At 40.8% G+C, this 19,789-nt stretch overlaps 1 protein-coding gene across 2 annotated transcripts; it reads left to right on the plus strand.

The window, feature by feature from the left end:
• The first annotated feature begins 859 nt into the window (after positions 1 to 859).
• On the plus strand, positions 860 to 18,647 carry anpeplb (alanyl (membrane) aminopeptidase-like b). Of its 2 annotated transcripts, none has more exons than XM_085780113.1 (20): positions 860 to 1,553; positions 3,104 to 3,243; positions 3,394 to 3,530; positions 3,629 to 3,749; positions 6,639 to 6,793; positions 7,003 to 7,116; positions 7,243 to 7,386; positions 7,920 to 7,985; positions 9,377 to 9,452; positions 9,537 to 9,678; positions 10,759 to 10,838; positions 11,211 to 11,344; positions 12,629 to 12,684; positions 13,178 to 13,325; positions 13,439 to 13,527; positions 13,813 to 13,923; positions 15,129 to 15,296; positions 15,384 to 15,524; positions 16,951 to 17,014; positions 18,490 to 18,647. In XM_085780113.1, exons 1-20 carry the CDS (start codon positions 946 to 948, stop codon positions 18,634 to 18,636), a joined length of 2,841 nt encoding a protein of 946 aa, XP_085636239.1. In that variant the 5' UTR covers positions 860 to 945; the 3' UTR covers positions 18,637 to 18,647. The 2 variants fall into 2 exon arrangements, with proteins under 2 accessions (XP_085636239.1, XP_085636240.1); XM_085780114.1 differs by having other exon boundaries at positions 9,377 to 9,442; positions 9,530 to 9,678.
• Positions 18,648 to 19,789: the final 1,142 nt, after the last annotated feature.

A 19,789-nucleotide genomic window follows, 5' to 3' on the forward strand; every position in this document is an offset into this window, starting at 1 on the left:
CTGCTGAGGTGAGATCTCCTCCAAGTGTGTGTGGTGTGTGTGTGTGTGTGTGTGTGTGTGGTGTTGGTCGTCACGGTCATGGTGGTCATGGTCGCCTGAAGCTGGGGCTTTCCAACCAATTCAATGATTTCCCAAATCACTCCATCTTCTATTCTCCTCCTCTCTCTCTCTCTCTTTCTCTCTCTGTCTTTTTCTTTTTTTTTGTATATTCCTCTCTCGCTCTTATCCAGCCCACTCAGCACTCCTCCCTTCATATGCTTCTCGTTTTTTAGTCGGGGAGTTTGTCGGTCTCACAGGATCTGTATTTCCATTTATGTTTGGAACTCATCATCATCATCATCTGGTTTCTACCTGGACGAGGTGGATTGGGATGACGGCAGGCGGTCGAAAGGGAACAGACTCAGGACCAGTTCACCACCACCACCACCACGGTCGTAGGTGATGACAGTGATGACCATGTGAATGTGAATGTGATTGTGATGGTTCGGTCGGTGTTTGCTGTGTGTGAGGAAGTGTGTGTGTGATGGGCTTGAGAGTGTGTGCCGACTCAGAGTGAGGAGAAAGTAAGTGTTCCTTGAGGTTTACCTAACCCCTGCATTAGCGGAGAGACCACAGTAACCAGCTCCAGATGTTTGGGAGCAACAATCTGACTGATTATTTACAACAAGAGCGAACGAACATCGCCCTCTTCTTCACAGTTTCACAGAGGTTTTTTTTTACTCTTTGCTCCTTCGCCGATGCCCAAGTTAATGCTTAATCTCAGCACAGGCCCTTAATTGCTGAGGCCAAGCCCTGTTTATGGGAGGGAGGGAAGGAGGGAAGGAAGGAGGGAGGGAGGTGACTTGGACTTGTTCTGATCAGTCACTGCAGACCAGAGACAGAGAAGCTCAGGGACTCATCTCCAGCACTCAGGCACCGGGACTCAGCCGACCAGGAGACGCCACCATGCCCAAAGGAAGCCACATATCCAAGGGCCTCGCCGCGGCCTTCGTCATCCTGACCCTCTCGGCCATCGCCTGCATGGTCACCATGATCATCTTCTACAAGGTGAAACTCTCAGAGATCGACCCCACGCCTCTGCCGACCTTCCAGCCCACCACCGAGCCGCCGCCGCCCGACCTGCGGCTGCCGAGGTACGTGATCCCCCGGAGCTACGAGGTCTTCCTCCAGCCCCACCTCTACAGCAAGATCATCGAGGAGGTCAACGTCACCAGCCCCAACCAGACAATGCTCTTCACTGGAAACTCCACTGTGAACTTCTACTGCGCCCAGAGGACCAGCTTCATCTACCTGCACAGCGTGGACCTGGCCGTCTCCAACGCCGCGGTGAGGAACAAGGACAAGAACGTCATGCTTAAGGTTTCCGACATGTATCACGACGACAAGGGCGACTTTCTCGTGGTCGGATTGGAGGAAAGTTTGGACGAAGAGGGAAACTACAGTTTGTCTCTGGAATTCAAAGGAGAGATAGCAGACAATCTGAAAGGGCTTTATGTGAGCTCCTATGTCGACCAGAGATATGAAGAGTATGAAGACGATCCAAACGCAGATAGGTGAGTAATATCAAATCAAAAATCAAAAAAGTCTAAACTCAAAAGATTTCAACTTTCTCTGTGCAGAAAATGCGTACATTTTTATGTCTGTAAAAAATACAACAGGTCTGTAGAGTTCTCCTCCAATTGAGCGTAGCTATCTGTTCATCTAAAAGATAAAAGTGGCGGTTTTGATGTCCGACTCTATAAACAAAGATGGCCGCCAGAGAAGGTCTCGGACAGTCTACAGAAATACAGTTTCTCTAATAGACACCTTAATGTTACCTGTGCTGATGGACATATTAGTGCCAGGGTCAAAGTGGTTTAGTTTAACCCAGGTGATCCCTGAACGCAGCCTTACCTGTGGAACGGCGTTAGCGAACGTGTTTTCCTAATGAATTCTGGGGGATTGAACTGACGTAGCTACAGGTGTAGGCTACGTCAAACTCCCGTTCAGAGAAGGAACAAGCGGAAACAAAAGAGGTGGAAAAACGATGAAATCGTATCGCAAACTTTTCCCTTTTTTGTTTCTTTTGTTTCCAAAACCCAACATTAAGTAGAATGGAGTAAAAAAAATAATAAATGAAAACAAACTATTGACGAAAACACCTTTCTCTTGAAATCTAATAACACTAATCAGGAATGAGACTCTGTGTTCAATAAAATCAGTCTAATCATTGACATGACATGAAGATTTTACTTTCTGTTTAGACGAACCTGAATACTTCACTTATCTTTGATGTGTGGTGCTAAAAACAGATAAAACCAAATACGTATATATAGAAGATCATTCTACTTACCCTTTTTCTATTAACTATATTAATATCATAATTTAAACAGGAAGTAGGTTTGAATAAACACAACGATGATTAACATGAGTCATAACAATAACTTGGACATCATAAAATGTTGATATTGCTTCAATATAAATGTCATACAGACAATGATTTAGAGCAGTCTGATTATTATTGCCAATTCATTTCAAGTTGACAGGTCAAATCACTGTTGGAAAAGTCGAACACTGTCACGTACACACTAGTATTTTTTTTTATATCGCATTCAATCCGATTGGTTTCCCTTTACACTGAAGGTCTTTTTACCTGGTTAAATAAAGGCTAAATAAAAATAAAGGTTAAAAGTTGAATTATCTTTATTATCCCCAAGGGGCGAATTGTTGTGCAGCCAGTAGCATTTGACTACAGTAAAACACTCACACACACACAAAGAAACCTAAAATCTAAATAAACATAGGTCCAACTGGTAGAAATGTGATCCCATAGCTCTAACAACAACCTCCAAAATCCTTATGAATAATGATAATAGGACAACACAGCACCAACTTAACATAAAACCACCATTGTTTATTTTCTCCCACCAACCGTATATGAATTAATATGTAATATAGCTATAAATATTAGAGCCCAGATGTTAATGCTGTGTAATGAGTCCAGTTACTGCACCACAGACCTGCATTGTTACTGACCCAGAGGAGTTAATCATGAAGCTCAAATCACTTCCTCATGTGTTTTTTTTTAATATGAGCTGCTGAAATACTCACTGTCTTTATACAGATTCCTCGCCGTCACCAACAATGAGCCGACTTATACCAGGAGGATTTTTCCTTGTTTTGATGAGCCCGACATGAAGGCAGTGTTTCACGTGACCATCATCCACAGGGCCGACACCACAGCTCTGGCAAACGCACGCTTTGGTAAGAAAATATAAATAATAAAGTTATGGTCATTGTACAACATACTATAACTGGTGTATGTGTTTATTTGGCTTCTGCTCACACAGTAGCTAATAAAGAAATAACAGCACATCTTTCCCCTTGTTCCTTTCCTTGTCTCCTCTTCTGCAGAAAGCCAAGTTAATCGTGATGGTTGGACATACACCAAGTTTTACCCGACGGACAACATGTCCACGTACCTGTTCGCCTTCGCGGTGTCAGAGTTTACGTCAAAAAAATCCACAAACCATGAACGGGTGGAAATTTATGTACGTATTTCACTGTGGACCAAATGTTGTAAAGTCCATGTTGTTGTTGTTGTAGTCGTTGTTGCTGTTGCTTCATCTTCTTTTTATCTCCCACGCAGACCTACGCCCGTCCTGAGGCCATCGATGCCGGACACGCCGACTACGCAGCCGAGATCACCGGGGAGATCCTCAGCTTCTACGAGAAGTTTTTTGAGATACAGTACTCTCAGAAAACGCTGGGTAAGAGAGACCAATGTTAGAAACTTCTCTTCTGTGACAAAGTGGGGTATGCTCAAAGCCACAGTTTGCTACCCGTCTCATTTTTATATCATTTAATATCATCACTACTGAGAATTTATTTAGACATTCAGGTTGAGAATGTAAATCATATAGACAATGTAATGAATGAATGAATGAATGAATATTTGAATATTTTGTTGCATCTCTCTCTGACATCTGAAGTAGATGCAAAAAGATAAAGTCCTTGTGTCATCGGTATCGGCACTGGTTATGAGAAGCAGGAAGTTAGGGTTAGAGTTATTGTGCATCCCTGTTCTAAAAGGTTTTATAACATAGCGTATATCCAAACACAACCCAGTGAGAGGACTTTCCCAGATAAGACTCCTCTCTCCAGGTCTCAATGAGCAGTAAAAAATCCCCCACAGCTCTGAAAACACTGGGGTCAATCGCCCAACAGCAACATTTAGTTAAACTGACCATGTATCTGAAATCTAAATTGTTACCAAAGTCCAAAACCACTGGAATAATCATCAGGAAATATCCTGTTTAGGTTCTGGGTCTGATCATATCTGGAAGTCATAGTTTGAAACATCTGGGGAACTGTGTCTCTGGACTCGGGGGTAATTTGTGCACCAAAACAAAAAACAAACGGATAGTTCAGGTCTGATGAGCATCACCTCCTCTGGCTTCACTCGGTGTTGTGGTTCTTTTTTGCAATTGTGTTTAATTTTTTCTGGCATCTGGATCTCGAACATTGCCCGTAATATTTGTGCCTCCATACGTGTATGTGTCTTGTCCTTAAAGGGATAGTTCAACATTTTGGCAAATTGGCCCATTGCCATATTTTGGCAAATTGGCCCATTGCCATAATCCCTATTAGTCCTTGGGCCAAGACCCAAAATTTCACATATCGGTATCACCTGGGAGGGCAAATTCTAGTTGTGATTTTTTTATTCCTACACACCCCTAGATTAAGTTTTGATATGATAGACCTTGCTGACTGGCAGCTTTATAGTATTTATCACCTCTTAAAGTAATAGACTGTTGCTGTTCAAAAACGAAAAAAGTGCTTTCCCAGGAACTCATCTTTCTTTCATCATATCCTCTCCTTTGGGTGTGAACTATTGGCCAGCCATAGAGACTTGTAATAAACCCTTAAGTAGTGTTTCAAGTAATTTATCTACAGTAATATAGGTGTAAATAAGCTTCAATTATCCGATGGTCAGGTCTAAATCATTGCAATGTATCTTCTAATTAAGGATACTTTTTGACAAATTTTATTTCTTCCCAATACCTTATTTCAATTAGACAGATAGATAGATAGATAGATAGATAGATAGATAGATAGATAGATAGATAGATAGATAGATAGATAGATAGATAGATAGATAGATAGATAGATAGATAGATAGATAGATAGATAGATAGATAGATAGATAGATAGATAGAAACTATGCTGGGTGGGGTGGTGGTGGTGGTGCCAGCTCACAGAACAACCATGTGGTGTACTGTGCACATTAAAACATTGGATCAGTTCTTTATTTTGGTAACTGAACAATGATGAACGCAGATCAACAAAATGTGAACAAAAGGTGGTGGATGTGAAAGCCCTGTCAATTAAGCTTGAGGCAGCGGATAATCTAAGGTTCTTCCTTCAAGTTTCTCGGTCTGTTGCCTCACTGTATGAAGCTCAAGTTGCTCAGGCTCTCCCTCCAAGCCCAGATATTCTGCTGATCCAGGTAACAACATTGTGCACTCAGATCCATCATCTAAGATGGCATAGGTATCAAAGGTTTTATCCTTGTTAGAGAGTCTCACTTTAACAACGTTAAATTCTCAATACCAAGAATGCAAAGAACAATGAATTTGGGAGATCACAGGTACACAGAATGCTGAGACGATGCGTTCTCTTGATCATAGTGATTGTAACATTCCCACCAATGATCTCACTCTGACTGCAAAATTCTGAAATTACTCTAGGAAGATTTAAAATGGTCTGCATCTCTCTCATGGCCAGCTGGTGTGGTTGACCATACTGTCACTCTAAGGCTGCTAATGCCATAATGAATGGTTGTGGATCATGTGCATAGGAAAGGGCAATATGGCGGGCAGAGAGGAGCTGTAACTGATCTAATAGGATATGAAATTTTTACAGTTCAGGTTCCTCTGTTGGCAACAAGTAAGTCAGAGCCATCTTCAGCAGTACCCATGAGGGTCATCATGGCTGAAATATGGGAATGAAGATCCCTCTACTCATGTTGAAAACCTGGAGCCCATAGTTTGCTGCACAGGAGCCACAGGTAAAGAGAAGCTCGGATTAGCAGGGGGAAAGCTCCAGTAAAGGGTGGGGCATATGAAAGTGGAGCTGGCTGAGACACAGCACCTTGAGCTTGAGGTTGCTGTGCAGGCTGAGGGGGCATGTAATGGAATTGATACAACACTGCTTGGGTGATAAGCAAATGGTTTGGAAGACAGGGAAACCTTTCTGGGGTTCAGAGCAGATACAGGTGCTGATTCAGATAGGTTAGGTTCAGACTGGGCTTTCTCACATTGGGGGGGCAGTAGGGGTCGTTAGAGCAGCAGGTCACAACTTGTCCACCAGAGCGTTTTGGAGTTGTTGGATTGTGTATTTGATGAGTTTGATTAGGGAAACCAAGAAATCCCATTAGCCTCTGTAGCGTAGCTCTGAGCAGCTCACGGCTCTGCTCCGCTGTTCTAAAAATATCTTGCACCGACAATTAAAGGTACGAACCTACTGCTAAGTCTATAGGGATTATAGCAATGGGCCAATTTGCCAAAATGTTGAACTATCCCTCTAAAGTCCACTGTATTATTCTCTGTCATCATTATTTTGACATACATCTGGTTATGTGTGTGTGTTTCCTTTAGACCAGATTGCGCTGCCAGACTTGGCCCCTGCAGCGATGGAGAACTGGGGCCTGGTCACCTACCAGGAAGGAACCCTGCTGTACGACGAAGAAGTTTCCTCATTATTGCTCAAGGAAACGATCGCTTCTATCATCGCGCATGAATTGGCTCATCAGGTCAGGGGAGAGAGAGAGAGAGAACAGTTTGTGTTTTCCCTGCAATAAAAATGAAATAGTTTTATGAGGCCGATTTTACGGGTGAAGCACCTGGCGTCAATCTTTGTCCATCTGTGAGAGGATTTTTTTAGATTCAGATTCAGATTCAGGATGGATGGATGAGATGTTTTTGGAGCACCAACTCTCTGTGTTGTCGTTTACTTACCCAGTGGTTTGGGAACCTGGTGACGATGAAATGGTGGAACGAAGTCTGGCTGAACGAGGGCTTCGCCACCTACATGTCCTACTTGGCAGTGGATCACGTCGAGCCTTCATTCAGCATCGTGAGTTCAGATTTCTGCTGCAGATTCTGTTTCAAAAAAAGTCACTAAAGCAAGTTTTTCTTTCTGGTTGCAAAGCTTTCCTGAGTCATGTGACATTTGCGTCCTCCTTATCTTTGCCCGTTTCAGAGAGACAGATCCTTCATGAGCGAACTCCACGCCGCCTTTGAGGAGGACGCTCTGGCCTCGTCCCACCCACTCAATCCTCCAGCGGACGACATCCAGACCACGGATGAGATCGCTGAGATGTTTGATACTATCACCTACAGTAAGGTACAGTAAGAGTCGTTGTGTTCAGCGTTTGTGCAAACAGTGTGCGACGCAAAATCACACACAACCATGGGATCAGCATGAGAAAACTGTGGCTTTATATATGATCTATGCTTTTCTGGTCTCTGATCCATGCATCAAGTGCCTCCCCAAGCACCGGCAGGAAGCTCTACTTCAACTTGATTTCTTACCTCTTTGTGCTCAAGTCATTCTGGGTCATTTAGCTCTTTATATTTATCAACCTAGTGAAATAAATCTAGTCCATACGTTTTCTTCTGGCTCGGTAAACGGCACATATCTGGCCCCGTGCAGCAGCATTATTTCCACATCTTCTGGCTAGATAATAACCAGAATCTGCCCAGATATGGAAGTATTTATATATATATATATATATATCCAGATGCGTGAGGACAAGAAGTTACATTGGGGACAGCTCTTTTGATACTGTGCAGTGGTGTGTGTGTGTGTGTGTGTGTGTGTGTGTGTGTGTGTGTGTGTCATTAAACTGATATACATGCATGTTTGTTCTTCTACAGGGAGCCAGTGTGTTGAGGATGCTGGCCGACGCTGTGGATGAGAGAGTTTTCAACCAGGGGATCAGAGTAAGCAACAGTTTCATTCAGTGGTTGTGTAGTTGTGCTACAAACAAACCTGTGGAGGAAGTAGTGACCCGGAAACTTTCCTCTACCAAAATAAAAGCCCAGAGCTGAGAGAAGACCTAAACCCAGAGATGTATGTTAAAAATAAAGAGATAAATTCTCCACAATTAACCCAAATGGCCTGGATTAACCAGCTTTCATCCTGTTCTTCTACCTCTGCTTTAACCAGATTTTCTCTGAATATATGTATGTATATATAGAGAAATATACTTATTTGACCCCAGTTGCTCCTTGTGTAAACACCAAAATAGAAAAAGTTGGAAAATATATTTTTTTTTTTACATTAGTGATATTAAATCTCCATGGATCCTGAAGCTGCGAGGCGACCTCTGACACCGGACCGCTAGAGACTGATCTCAATGTCTGTCAGTCAAGACAAAGTTGTTGTTTTGTTTTGTTTGTTGGTGAGGAGATGTGGACACTGTAGCGTACGACGACGACGACATGACTTACAACATGGGCGGGGAACCAAACTACCGCACCGGAGATTTCTAATTTGATGCTTCAGTTTGCAGTAGGAGGGGGAAAAAATAACATCTACATCGTAACTCACACACACTTTATAATATTGTGTTTTCCTGGTCCAAAAAAACAGAAAAAAAGAAAGAAATGTAAACCACATCCAGCCAACATAATCAAGGGGTTTCCACTTACTCTTTGGATACACAGGGATAGTTGTAGACGGACGTATATAAAGCCTTCATACACACAAAGACAAGAGCAGGTTTGATTCGTCCGCCCTCAGATTCCCTCGTGATACTCGTGCAGATTTTCCCTCTGGACCGGACTGAATTCATCGCTAATGCAACAAAAGCTCCGTCTCAGTTACATAAGTTTATTTGCACATCAATAAACAACATTTCCATCATATATCCAAATCCGATCTGTTGACAATAACATCGTATTACTGTTACTCTGAAGTCAAACATTCCAACATCTGGTTCATGTCTGTTGCAGTGGGGAAAAAAGGCAGCACACACACACACAACAATGTTTTTTATCCACTTGTACTCATGAAAATCACCGGGGGTGTTGAGTTGTTTCCCTGTGGGATGGTGCAGACGGTCAGAGTGATCCCGAGCTCCTCTGCAGACCTACAACACCTGCTCCATCATTCGCTAGCCTGTGTCCAGAAAAATCATAGAAAGCTTGTTTTCGGCAAAACATTTATTTCATCATTACATCCTCTCGTGCTCCGCTGCTGGCAGCTGTGTTTGGATATCTCCATCCAGTTTTCAGCATCAGTTATGAATACAGTATTTTAATTGTTTTGACTACAGAGTGAGGTGTGTTAACTATAAACCTGCCTCTCTGTCTGTTTCTGTGTCTTTTAGACGTACCTCAAGGCCAATGAGTATGGGAATGTTGACCAGAAGAACCTGTGGGAGCATATACAGAAGGTCAGGCCTCGTGAGATGTGTTTTGAAATTATTTTTACCACCTCTTGTTTTTAATAATAATTTGAATACAAATATTACTGTCTGCAGGCTGTAGACGAAGATAAAGGTAAGATGAAAGTCGCCAAGGTGATGAGCACCTGGACCGATCAGATTGGTTATCCAGTTGTCACCATCAACACGACCAGTGGAGTGGTCTCCCAGAAACGGTTCCTCTTCAATGACACGGCTGAATCAAGGTTTGTGCTCTACTGTCAGTCGATAAATTATGATGTTCGAAGTGCAGATGAGAAAAACCACAGACCAGTGTTTCTACGTCCTCTAAAACATAAACCATTAAGAAAAGAAGAAGGAAAGAAGCTTGTATGAGGTGAATGAGGAGCAACATGTGTGCATCGTTAAATGTGGCGTCCCACAGGGGTTTCTACTGGGGCCACTACTTTTTTTTAAATTTTTTTATTAAGCTACATTTAATTTAACAATGATTCAGATGACTAATGGTGATGGTTGTAGCTTACATTGATGATCTTACCATCAACATTGTGCTGTAGTTTCCCTGAACTCTACAGCTTTTTAGTCTCTGAAAGTGTTTAATAATGCTTTCCTGATGCTTAATTTTTTGTACTAGTTATTGTTTTGGTGATGTTACCAATATCACAGATCAACAGTTGGACAGTGTCACCCTCTATTTGTAGACAGTTTAGATGATATTACATCTCACTGGGATCTGGATAATTGTTGCCAAACACATAAATAGGTCATAGTAATCATAACTTCTTCCTCCATTGTAATTTTATGTCTTCTCTATGATTAGAAAAGATTGTTTACCTTCACTCCAGTATCTCTCCAAAGGCCAAAGTTCAATCATGTCATTTTATCATGTCACGTTCCTTCTGGGAGGAGTAGTCGCAAAAAAAAAAAAAAATTAAGGAGTCAATTTCCCCACGTCTGTTTTCAGCTGGCAGAAAACCCAAGTCATTACATCAGCACCACCTTGTTAACCAAGTATGTTTCTGCCAGGCCTGCATGAATCACTGCACTTGGCCCTATGGAGTGTTTCTGAAGCAATGCTTTGTAACTATGAGCTCCATAACACCACTGTGCTTGAGTTCAATGATAGATCAACACTGTGACCTGGTTCAGAGTTTAGACAGGAGAACAGCTCTGGAGACTTGATGGTACACATCACTGGACCTTTATTTTGACTTTTCACTGTGTCAGAGCTTTGTAATTACCATGCAGTGTTTTAGGGTTACCACATGTACCTGTTATATCTTGGCTTTGACATTTGTTTTTTGTTTTTTCTTTTGTCCATTTAGTCTTTTGTGGCATATCCCGATGAGAGTCATGTCAAATAAAACTGTATTTCCCCTTTTCTTCTTCTGGGAGAGTGGCCCAGGTAACCGAATACACAGCACACAACAGAGGGAATAAGGGCCAGATGCACTAAAGGGTTTTAACAGGGGTTGATTATTCATTCTGCTGCATGGATGAGATTGAGAAACAAAAATGAAGCCAAATCCTGCAGCGTGATCCCACTTCTTTTAGTGCATCTGGCTCCACGTTTCTCCAAACACTCAATTTTTAACAACTTTGGTTTCATATTTGAGAAAAACAAAAACATTTGAATAGGTAGTCACTGTGTTTTTTTGATTGAGTACAAGTCAGTCATCTTTTTGTTCTAACACTACTTTGACATTTTCTACCATACCAATGATTTTTTTTTTGTTATGTATGACTTGTCTTTAACCAAAATGTGTCTTGTGAACAGTATCACTCCACCAGTTCCACTCTAAAGACGGAGATTGGATCCTGGCAAACGTGAACTGTACTGGATACTACAGAGTCAATTACAACCCAGAGAACTGGGACGCACTCCTGAAGCAGCTGTTAACAAACCCACATGTGAGTACGGAGCCAGACAACGAGTTAACGAAAACCAATCTCCATCTAGATACTGTCCATTTTACAAGGTGCCTTTTTTACGAGGAAGTAAAATTACACCAAGATGCCCGGCTGAATTCTTTGCCCTGAAGTTCTCAGAGAGAGATGGTGGAAGAAATGAAACCTTGACTCATTAATCCAGAATTGAGAAAATTGTTAACATACTTATGTGATTGTTAATTTTGCCATAGTCAAGTGGTTTCTCGACACAAATGCAGAAAAAAGCCGGCAAACACGAATCAAAACACAACCAAGGCACACAAGGAAAGTGAGTCAAAGGGTATCGAATGAAAAGAAAAAAAATCAGCAAGGTTCACACAGTCAGTTTTTGCATTATTGTGAAGATTGGATCAGTTTTGTATAAGAGGAAGGGGAAAAAAAGGCAGCTGAATGTTGTGATTGAAGGAAACCAGACGACTTACAACTGAACCTGACTCCAGAAAGAACCTCGAGGGGAAATAAATGTTTTGACAAGTGAAAAGGTTCAAAAGTTACTGGCAATTAATTTTGGCCAGATCGAGCCCTGGAGGGATTTTAATCCAAACAGTCCAAACTGTGTACCTGCAGGTCATGAACTTGGTGCTGATGATTAGACGCCCCGATCGCTAAAGACCATAGAGGCCTGGGCCCCACTCAGAGAATATAACAAATCAACAATACTAAGAAACCTGCTGTGGTTTGTTCACTGAATTAGGGCCTATAAATTAATTATGTCATCAACATCTGTTTAACATCCCGTGTCTAGTGGAGGCTGTTTGGTCCAACACCTCATCCAGGCTAAAATATCTGATCTTCCTCAAGTACAACCAGCAGATCAAAGGTCATTACGTTGAGCCATTAGTGAGATTTGATGGCATCAACACTTAGTTATTCCTGTCCATGCTGTTGGGAAGACAAACATCTGTACCAGAAAATACAGGAATCTCTTGAATCGTGTGAACGCGAGTAAGAACAAGTCTTGGTCTGGGGACCAAAGAACGCCTGTGAAAAACTTTACGACTCGCTGGTGGAAGGTCAGGGGATCAATAAAGTCGCTATGAATCCTCTTTTGGTGGGAAATGTATGGCTTAATAAAAAGTCAATACATCAAATAGTTGCGGAGACACGTAACTGTAGACCAAAGCGTTGAGCCAACAGATAGACAGTTAATGTCATTCACATGGAAAAGCCTCTGGATCACTGGACAGCTCAAAACAGAAACAGCCAAAACTTGTATTTAATGTAATATTCAATCTTTTTATACAGTTGATCCCAGTGATGAGCAGAGGACAGCTCCTTGATGATGCATTTAACCTGGCAAGGTAAGAACTACTCAACTATTTTGATCGACACTTTCAGTCCACTGGGATCCTGTTTATCCAGGTTTCTACAGCAATGAAAATTATTTTTCTTTCAAACATGAAGTACTTGCTGCACTATCAGGTACTCTACCAGACTTGTAGGGCGTACAACCCCTTCCATACAAGACAAACTTGTAGACTGTGACAAGACCTTTAAATCAAGCTCCCAATAACAAAAGAAGTAACAATTGGTAACAATGATGATCGAGTGTTAATCCAAAATTTATTGATTTAAGTCTTTTAAGTCTTCTAATTGTTGTCGTTTTCTCTTTTCACCTCTGAACTCAACTTTTGCACTGATAATTGATTTTTGACATCTTTTCTACTTGCTGCACTTTGCAGAAGTTGTTTGGTCTCAATACCTAAAGAGATGATTGAGATTGAATGGTCATGTCGGCAACTCATTTGTCATCCTCATTTGATCTGATCAAAGTCTGATTTCTGTGTTCCCCAGGGCCAAAATGGTTGACGTGACTCTGGCCCTGAATATAACTCGCTTCCTTCGCAATGAGAGAGCGTACATTCCCTGGGAGGCCGCTGAGGAGAACCTTCGGTACTTTGTCCTTATGTTTGACCGCACCGAGGTGAACGGACCCATGCAGGTATGTATTGGAAATTTTAGAAACACCTGTTTTGTTACACTACAGTACTTCACTGTTGGTATATTACTGCATGTACTTCAGAAACTCTGCTTTAAAAATGCCTCCTCCTGCAGGCTTACCTCCGACAACAAGTGGAGGTACTGTACAACTTCTTAAGTAACTACACAGATAATTCAACTATCCCTGAGGACCACTCCCTACAGTAAGGAAATATTAATTTTACCACAGGTTATTATTATTATAAGTGGTAAGTTTAGCTGCCACATCATACTGAACACATCTTTAAGTAATTCATAACCATCTTAAGTTGCCAAATTATGTCATATTTCATTCTATTACATTTAAAATACAAGTTCGTTTTCATCTTCATCAAGATCAGTTACATTACATTTACCATGAATTAATTAATTTATACAGTATCTGCTCTCTGTACACTCACTGTAGCCTACATGTGTATGTAAATTGAATTACCGTGTTTCACCCGAAGGCTCAGCCAGAGCATCGCCATAAAGCTGGCATGTTCCAGTGGACTCCCAGCATGTGTAACCATGGCGACCACGCAGTTTGCTCAATTGATGGAACCCAACGGTACCAACCAGTAAGAAAAAACATTACCGGATTCTTTCTACCACCTTTAAAACGCACATAACTGACATGATTATGTTGTAAATTACTGGTTTATAAACCTCTGTCTAATTGTAATAGTTTTCATTATATTCTGTAGCTTTACTTTCCAGAAATGATTTTGTAAAGGTAGGTTCTGGTTAATCACCTTTTCTATGTGTTTATGACTGTTGTATGCATTGTGGGTATCTTTAAAGCTGCACGTGGCAGGATTTTCATGCGAAGATGGACTATTTAAAACTAAATAGTAAGATCTCTAGGAGTGTGATCCTGGTCCTATTAACTGAAAGTAACAAAACAATAACTGGACTCAGTCATGTTTCCAGATGCAGCTTTAAATGACAAACCCATCGACCTCTCATTACTATATTGTTTAATGCTCATTACTTTGACACACATGCATCTGTTTGTATGCATGGCAATTTGTTTGTTCATTTGCCAACATTTGTATGTAGATGTGTGTGTGGTATTTGTATGTGATGCTGCATGTTCAGTAGGCCTAACATGTCCAACTTCAGAAATCGTCAGTTTAATTTCACTTTAAGACTCAACAAGATTATTTCCAGTTGGATTAAAATAGCTTTTTGTAAGATTTGCTAGTGCTAGTAATAGCAATGCCAAAGTTATCTCCTGTTTCCTTATTTAACAGAGCAGTTTCTAAATTATTGCTACATATAGCTAGGATCAGCATTAGCAGCTGTTTACCTTGCAGTCTAAAAGAAATATTCAGCTTCCAACTTGGTCAAATTTTATTTGGTTACTCACCAAGAGCCTTTCTCCAGTGGTAGAAAGTAAACGCCAATGTTAGGTCTCAATTTCTTCTAGTGAAGTTAGTATGCTAACCAGCTAGCGCAGGCCAGCCTGGTCTCTTTTATGATTGTGTTTGGCAGCAGAGGAAAGGAAACATACAAGTGGCCCATTTAACTACACCCGAAGAAGGTAAAAACTGAAATGATACTGACACCTGAAGATCACAACAGAAATGATGTAGATGGATTTCTTTCTTTCGTTCTTTCTTTAAATGGAGAAATTTTGTCATTGAAACATCAACATCTGTAGAAGTTCATGTTCAAGACAATGGGTTAGACGACTGAAAAAGATCAAGTCTGGGAAAACCAAGAGTTATTAAGTTCGGAAAACTGTTTGTGTAATAAAAGTGTGTGTTTATTTTTGATGCAGAATCCACCCCAACCTGCGATCTCAAATCTACTGCCAAGCTTTGGCCTATGGTGGGAAGGCAGAGTGGGAGTTTGCCTGGGAGAAGTATCTGAGCACCAGTGACACGTCAGAGAGAGACGAGCTCCGAAGTGCTCTGGCCTGCACCAAGAAAATCTGGCTGCTCAACAGGTAGAACGGCAAAAAAAAAAAGGGCCTGAAAAACGCACAGTTTTCATTAAGTGAAGAGTGAATCGTCAGTGTCTTCTTATCTTGCAGATTACTTGAGTACACCTTGGACCCTGAGAAGATACGTCTAATGGATGTTGCTTCCACAATAACGGACATAAGCGCGAACGTGGCAGGGCAAGCGCTGGCCTGGAACTTTATCAGGGCTCACTGGGAATATCTCAGTCAGGGGTAGGTCCATTGGGTTGTGCCCCTGTTTTTCTGACTCATGAAAGTCTATCTAAGATTGTGCAGTTGGGTTTGACCAGTATTGATTTGAAGTGGCAGACATGACGATATTAGTTTTGGTCTGAGGTTGATGATGGGCAGTGTTTTGCACCATTGCTTAATTTTAAAGTTTCTATATTTTGTTGTTTTCAATTTAGATGGATTAGTGCAGATTGACTACACGACACTATTAATCGTTTTTATACATGAATTTACCTTGAAAACAACTCTGTCTCGTAACGTTCTGTTATTATCTCATAGCGTGGTGAATGCAGGTCACAACTTGTCCACCAGAGCGTATTGGAGTTGTTGGATTGTGTATTTGATGAGTTTGATGAGGGAAACCAAATTCCATGAGCCTCCGTAGCGTAGCTCTGAGCAGCTCACGGCCCTGCTCCGCCGTTCTAAAAATAGCTTGCACCGACAATTAAAGGTAACGAACCTACTCCTAAAACTATAGGGATTATGGCAATGGGCCAATTTGCCGAAATGTTGAACTATCCCTTTAACAGAAACCCATCACATCTCTGTTTTGTTTTGTTTTTTGCCTTAAGGGCATAAATTACAACTAATCCAAGTTAACCAGTAACTGGGTTTAATTTTGTGGCTTATCAATAATACCAAAGTCAGCAAAAAAAAACAACCTACGGTAACAATGAATTATACAGCTTTAAATGTTTGCGTCTCTAGTATCAGAGTTGGCCACACAATAATCATTGATTACACAGCCACACAATAAAACACTGATTGCACAGCCACGTGATTAAGGCAATAATATCTGCAAATATGGTGGCAGACTCGGGTTCATAAAGCAGTAGCACGCAAACCTATGGTGTCGTGATTGGTGAATGTTGTTGGTGTAGTCAAGGAACTGATGTGCTGATGAGTTACAGATAGACCAATGGTCAATTGAAGACATTTCAATAAACAAGCAGCCTCCATAAAAAGAAGACAACAATGGTGTTTGTATCGTCAAGTACAAAGGTTCCTCTCATTTAATCAGTCCTTATCATTCACACACCTTCATAAAAACCTCACGGTCTGCGTCGTTACCAGGAAGCCTGACTGATCACTTATCAGAGTTTAGATAAACTAAAATAGACTGGGTTTCATTTCATGAGCAAACAGAGACACCTGAGATTGATCTTAATCAAGCAACCAGCAGGGATTTATCCTCTTATAAATACACATTATGTCTATTAAGGCTTGTTCGTATGAATAAAAACACATCCCAGTTTATTCTAGATTACATCTATCTGCTTCTAATATTCAGTTTGTGTTGAAATTCCTATAGAGAGGTGTTTATTTATCTGTAATCCATTTGCTGCTGTTGCCTCACACTGAAAGCTGTTCCTAATAATTTGCTTTATGTCTTTCTTTGTGCTGACAGGGGTGAAATTGGGCTGATGGCGGGAGTGACCAGCCGGTTCTCAACACAGTTTGAACTGGAGGAGGTAATTACTCATGTTTTATCATATAAACATGATAACACAGCGCGGATTGACGTCAAACAGGATGATTGGTAACCAGCCAAGCACCAATTATTGATGAACACCAATAGGCTACACCCTGATATCTTATCATCAGTCCATCTGTCATCAGGAGTTTCTGACTTTTTACCTGTTGAGATGAGACATGGCCTAACTCAGAAATACTCTTGCTCAGTCTTTTTTTCTTCAACAGAGCAGTTTGTAAATTATGCTGTAGGGTAGCTGCTTAGCTAGCATTAGCATTAGCAGCTGTTTACGAGAAGAAACATTGTGAGTTTAAGGAGTAAATCAGGGTTGGGGCGGTGTTTAGCTCAGTTGGTAGAGCACCCGCCCCATATGTTGAGGCTATAGTCCTCCCTGCAGGCGGCCCCGGTTCGAATCCCGCGTCGGACGGCCCTATCCTGCGTGTCATTCCCCTCCTCTCTGCCTCCTGTTTCCTGTCACACTCTCGACTGTCCTATCTAATAAAGGCATAAAAAGCCAAAAAATATACTTTAAAAAAAAAAAAAAGGATGTCAAACTTTATTCCTGTACTCACCAAAGCTTTGAAAGCAGCACCTCTTTTCTTTTCCTCCTACTCCTTAAGTTAGCATGCTAACAAGCTAGCGTGGCTCGTCACTTTCCGATACCGAGTCACTGTAGGCTACAATCCGCCAGCAAGATGAAGCGCAGCTCGGAGAATGTGTTATTTGACTTACAAATATTTTAAAATTAAACATATTCAATTCTCATTTATAGACCTAGAAAACATTATTTTAGAGTAATTCATTGAGGGTGATTACATTTAATATCTTTCACAATGTAAACTAAAATGAACATGAACTGATCCAATGAGTATTTCTTTGTGAACTCAAAGCCTGACCTCTAATTGTTGTCCAGATGTTCAAAACACATCATTTAGTCATGTTCTTTTGTGTTTCTTTTCTCTTTTTTTTTTAGCAAATTGTCACTCAACCGGGAATAACCTTTTGTACATTGTCAGTCATTAATTGTCAATAGTTCCTGCAGCACGAGGGCGTGTGTTATGTGTATGAGTCGGGGTCAAAATGAACTACAATGTGTGTGTTCCCAGTGATGAAGGATCATGTCCCAGGATTAGGGTGTGTGTCCCTGATGTGTTTTTAATAGTATTTGGACAACAAGTGAGTTCAGTGATAAAGATGAATAAGGAATAATCAGAGTAATCAGGCTCTGGCAACACAGGCAACACTCAGGAGGATTATTGATTAATTCTGCTTTTGTTCTTTGCGTATCTGATGAAGAGTAAATGACTGTAGCAATGTATTACGATTATGTATATTTTCTCTTAATTATGAGGACAGTGTGTCATTATTAGTGCATCAGGCTTGTGTGTTTCCTCTTCTTTGGTATAAAGCAGTGTGCTCCTTTATACGAGTATTGCCCTAACATCGCTTTATCATCTGTTTTTGTTCATGCAGCTGCAGCGGTTTGCCAGTGACTACACTCTGGGTTCTGCCACCAGGATGGTGGAACAGGCCATAGAGCAAACCAGAGTCAACATCGAGTGGGTCGGCGAGAACAAAGAGGCTATATTGGAGTGGTTTGAAGGAGAATCAAATTCGTAGAGTGAAAGAAATCCACGTCAAGAACAAGAACAGATCATTTCCAGGTCTACTTTGTGGACGGGGGAAAATAAGACTTGAAAAAGAAAAGGACAGCATAGAGAGTATTAACTCATGTACATTATTTATATTCAGTATATTCAGTGGAAAAACGGGCAAAGTAAATAGATTTCTTAACTCCGCTGTTTGTGATTTTGCACATGATGCTGCTGCGGCATCGATTTTTACAATCAAAGTTTTTTTTTAAGTGTTTACAGTGGCAAATATGAATTTGATGGGGAAAAAACAGCTCCAATTTGATTGCTGCTACTTTCCAGACCAGCCAGAGCCAAAGGACAGAACCTCATGTGTTTGTTTGTTAGTTAGTTAGTTAACATATCTGTATGTGTATAGTATAAGTTTTAATCAATAAATCAATTTATTCTTGTATGTCCCTGAAATTGTTATTTTTAATTTTTTAATAAAACATCTACATCATGTTAAACAAGAGGCCTGTCATTCCTTATGTCAGCTTGATTTGCCTGGAGAACATTGTGCATGTTGTTTTATTTACAGGTCACTACTGAAACAGCTTAGAGGTGTGATTAGATTAAATAAATGACTAATTATGTCTCGCTTTTTGTGTTTTTGGGATGTTCTGATATCAAAATTTCCCTAAAATGCATATTGGCCGATGGAAAATAATTTATTTTGGTGCTCATCCTGTATGGGTGTGCTATGATTGATATGGCGAGGTAAGGTTAAACTCAAATTAATGCGTGAATGCAATTTAATTTCTGTTTTATCTTGTTATTTGAGTTTCAATCATAAAAAAATAAATCCAGGAATGACTAACTCTTCCTACACTGGTCGTCCTAAAACAAAAACCACTTTGAAATTAAAGCCTTGTTGCATATTTTCCTCAGTGAGACCACAAACTGTCTCAGTGTGTCCCCGCAACCCTTTAACCAGTTACTAAAGACATTTCTGCAGCTTCATTTAATGATAAACTGTCAGAATTTTTTTTTTTTTTTTTTTTGGTGCTTGCTATATTTAATCACCCCCGAGGCCAATCCATGACTTTGGGCTGAGCTGCAACTAAAACACTTTTTAAATTTATGTGATGACGCTGTAAAAATTAGGGAGTGTACCGACCGAGTGTAATTACAACACAACC

The sequence above is a fragment of the Trachurus japonicus genome, chromosome 6, assembly GCF_045865225.1.
Source record: "Trachurus japonicus isolate A0001 chromosome 6, Traja_1.0".
NCBI lineage: Eukaryota > Metazoa > Chordata > Actinopteri > Carangiformes > Carangidae > Trachurus > Trachurus japonicus.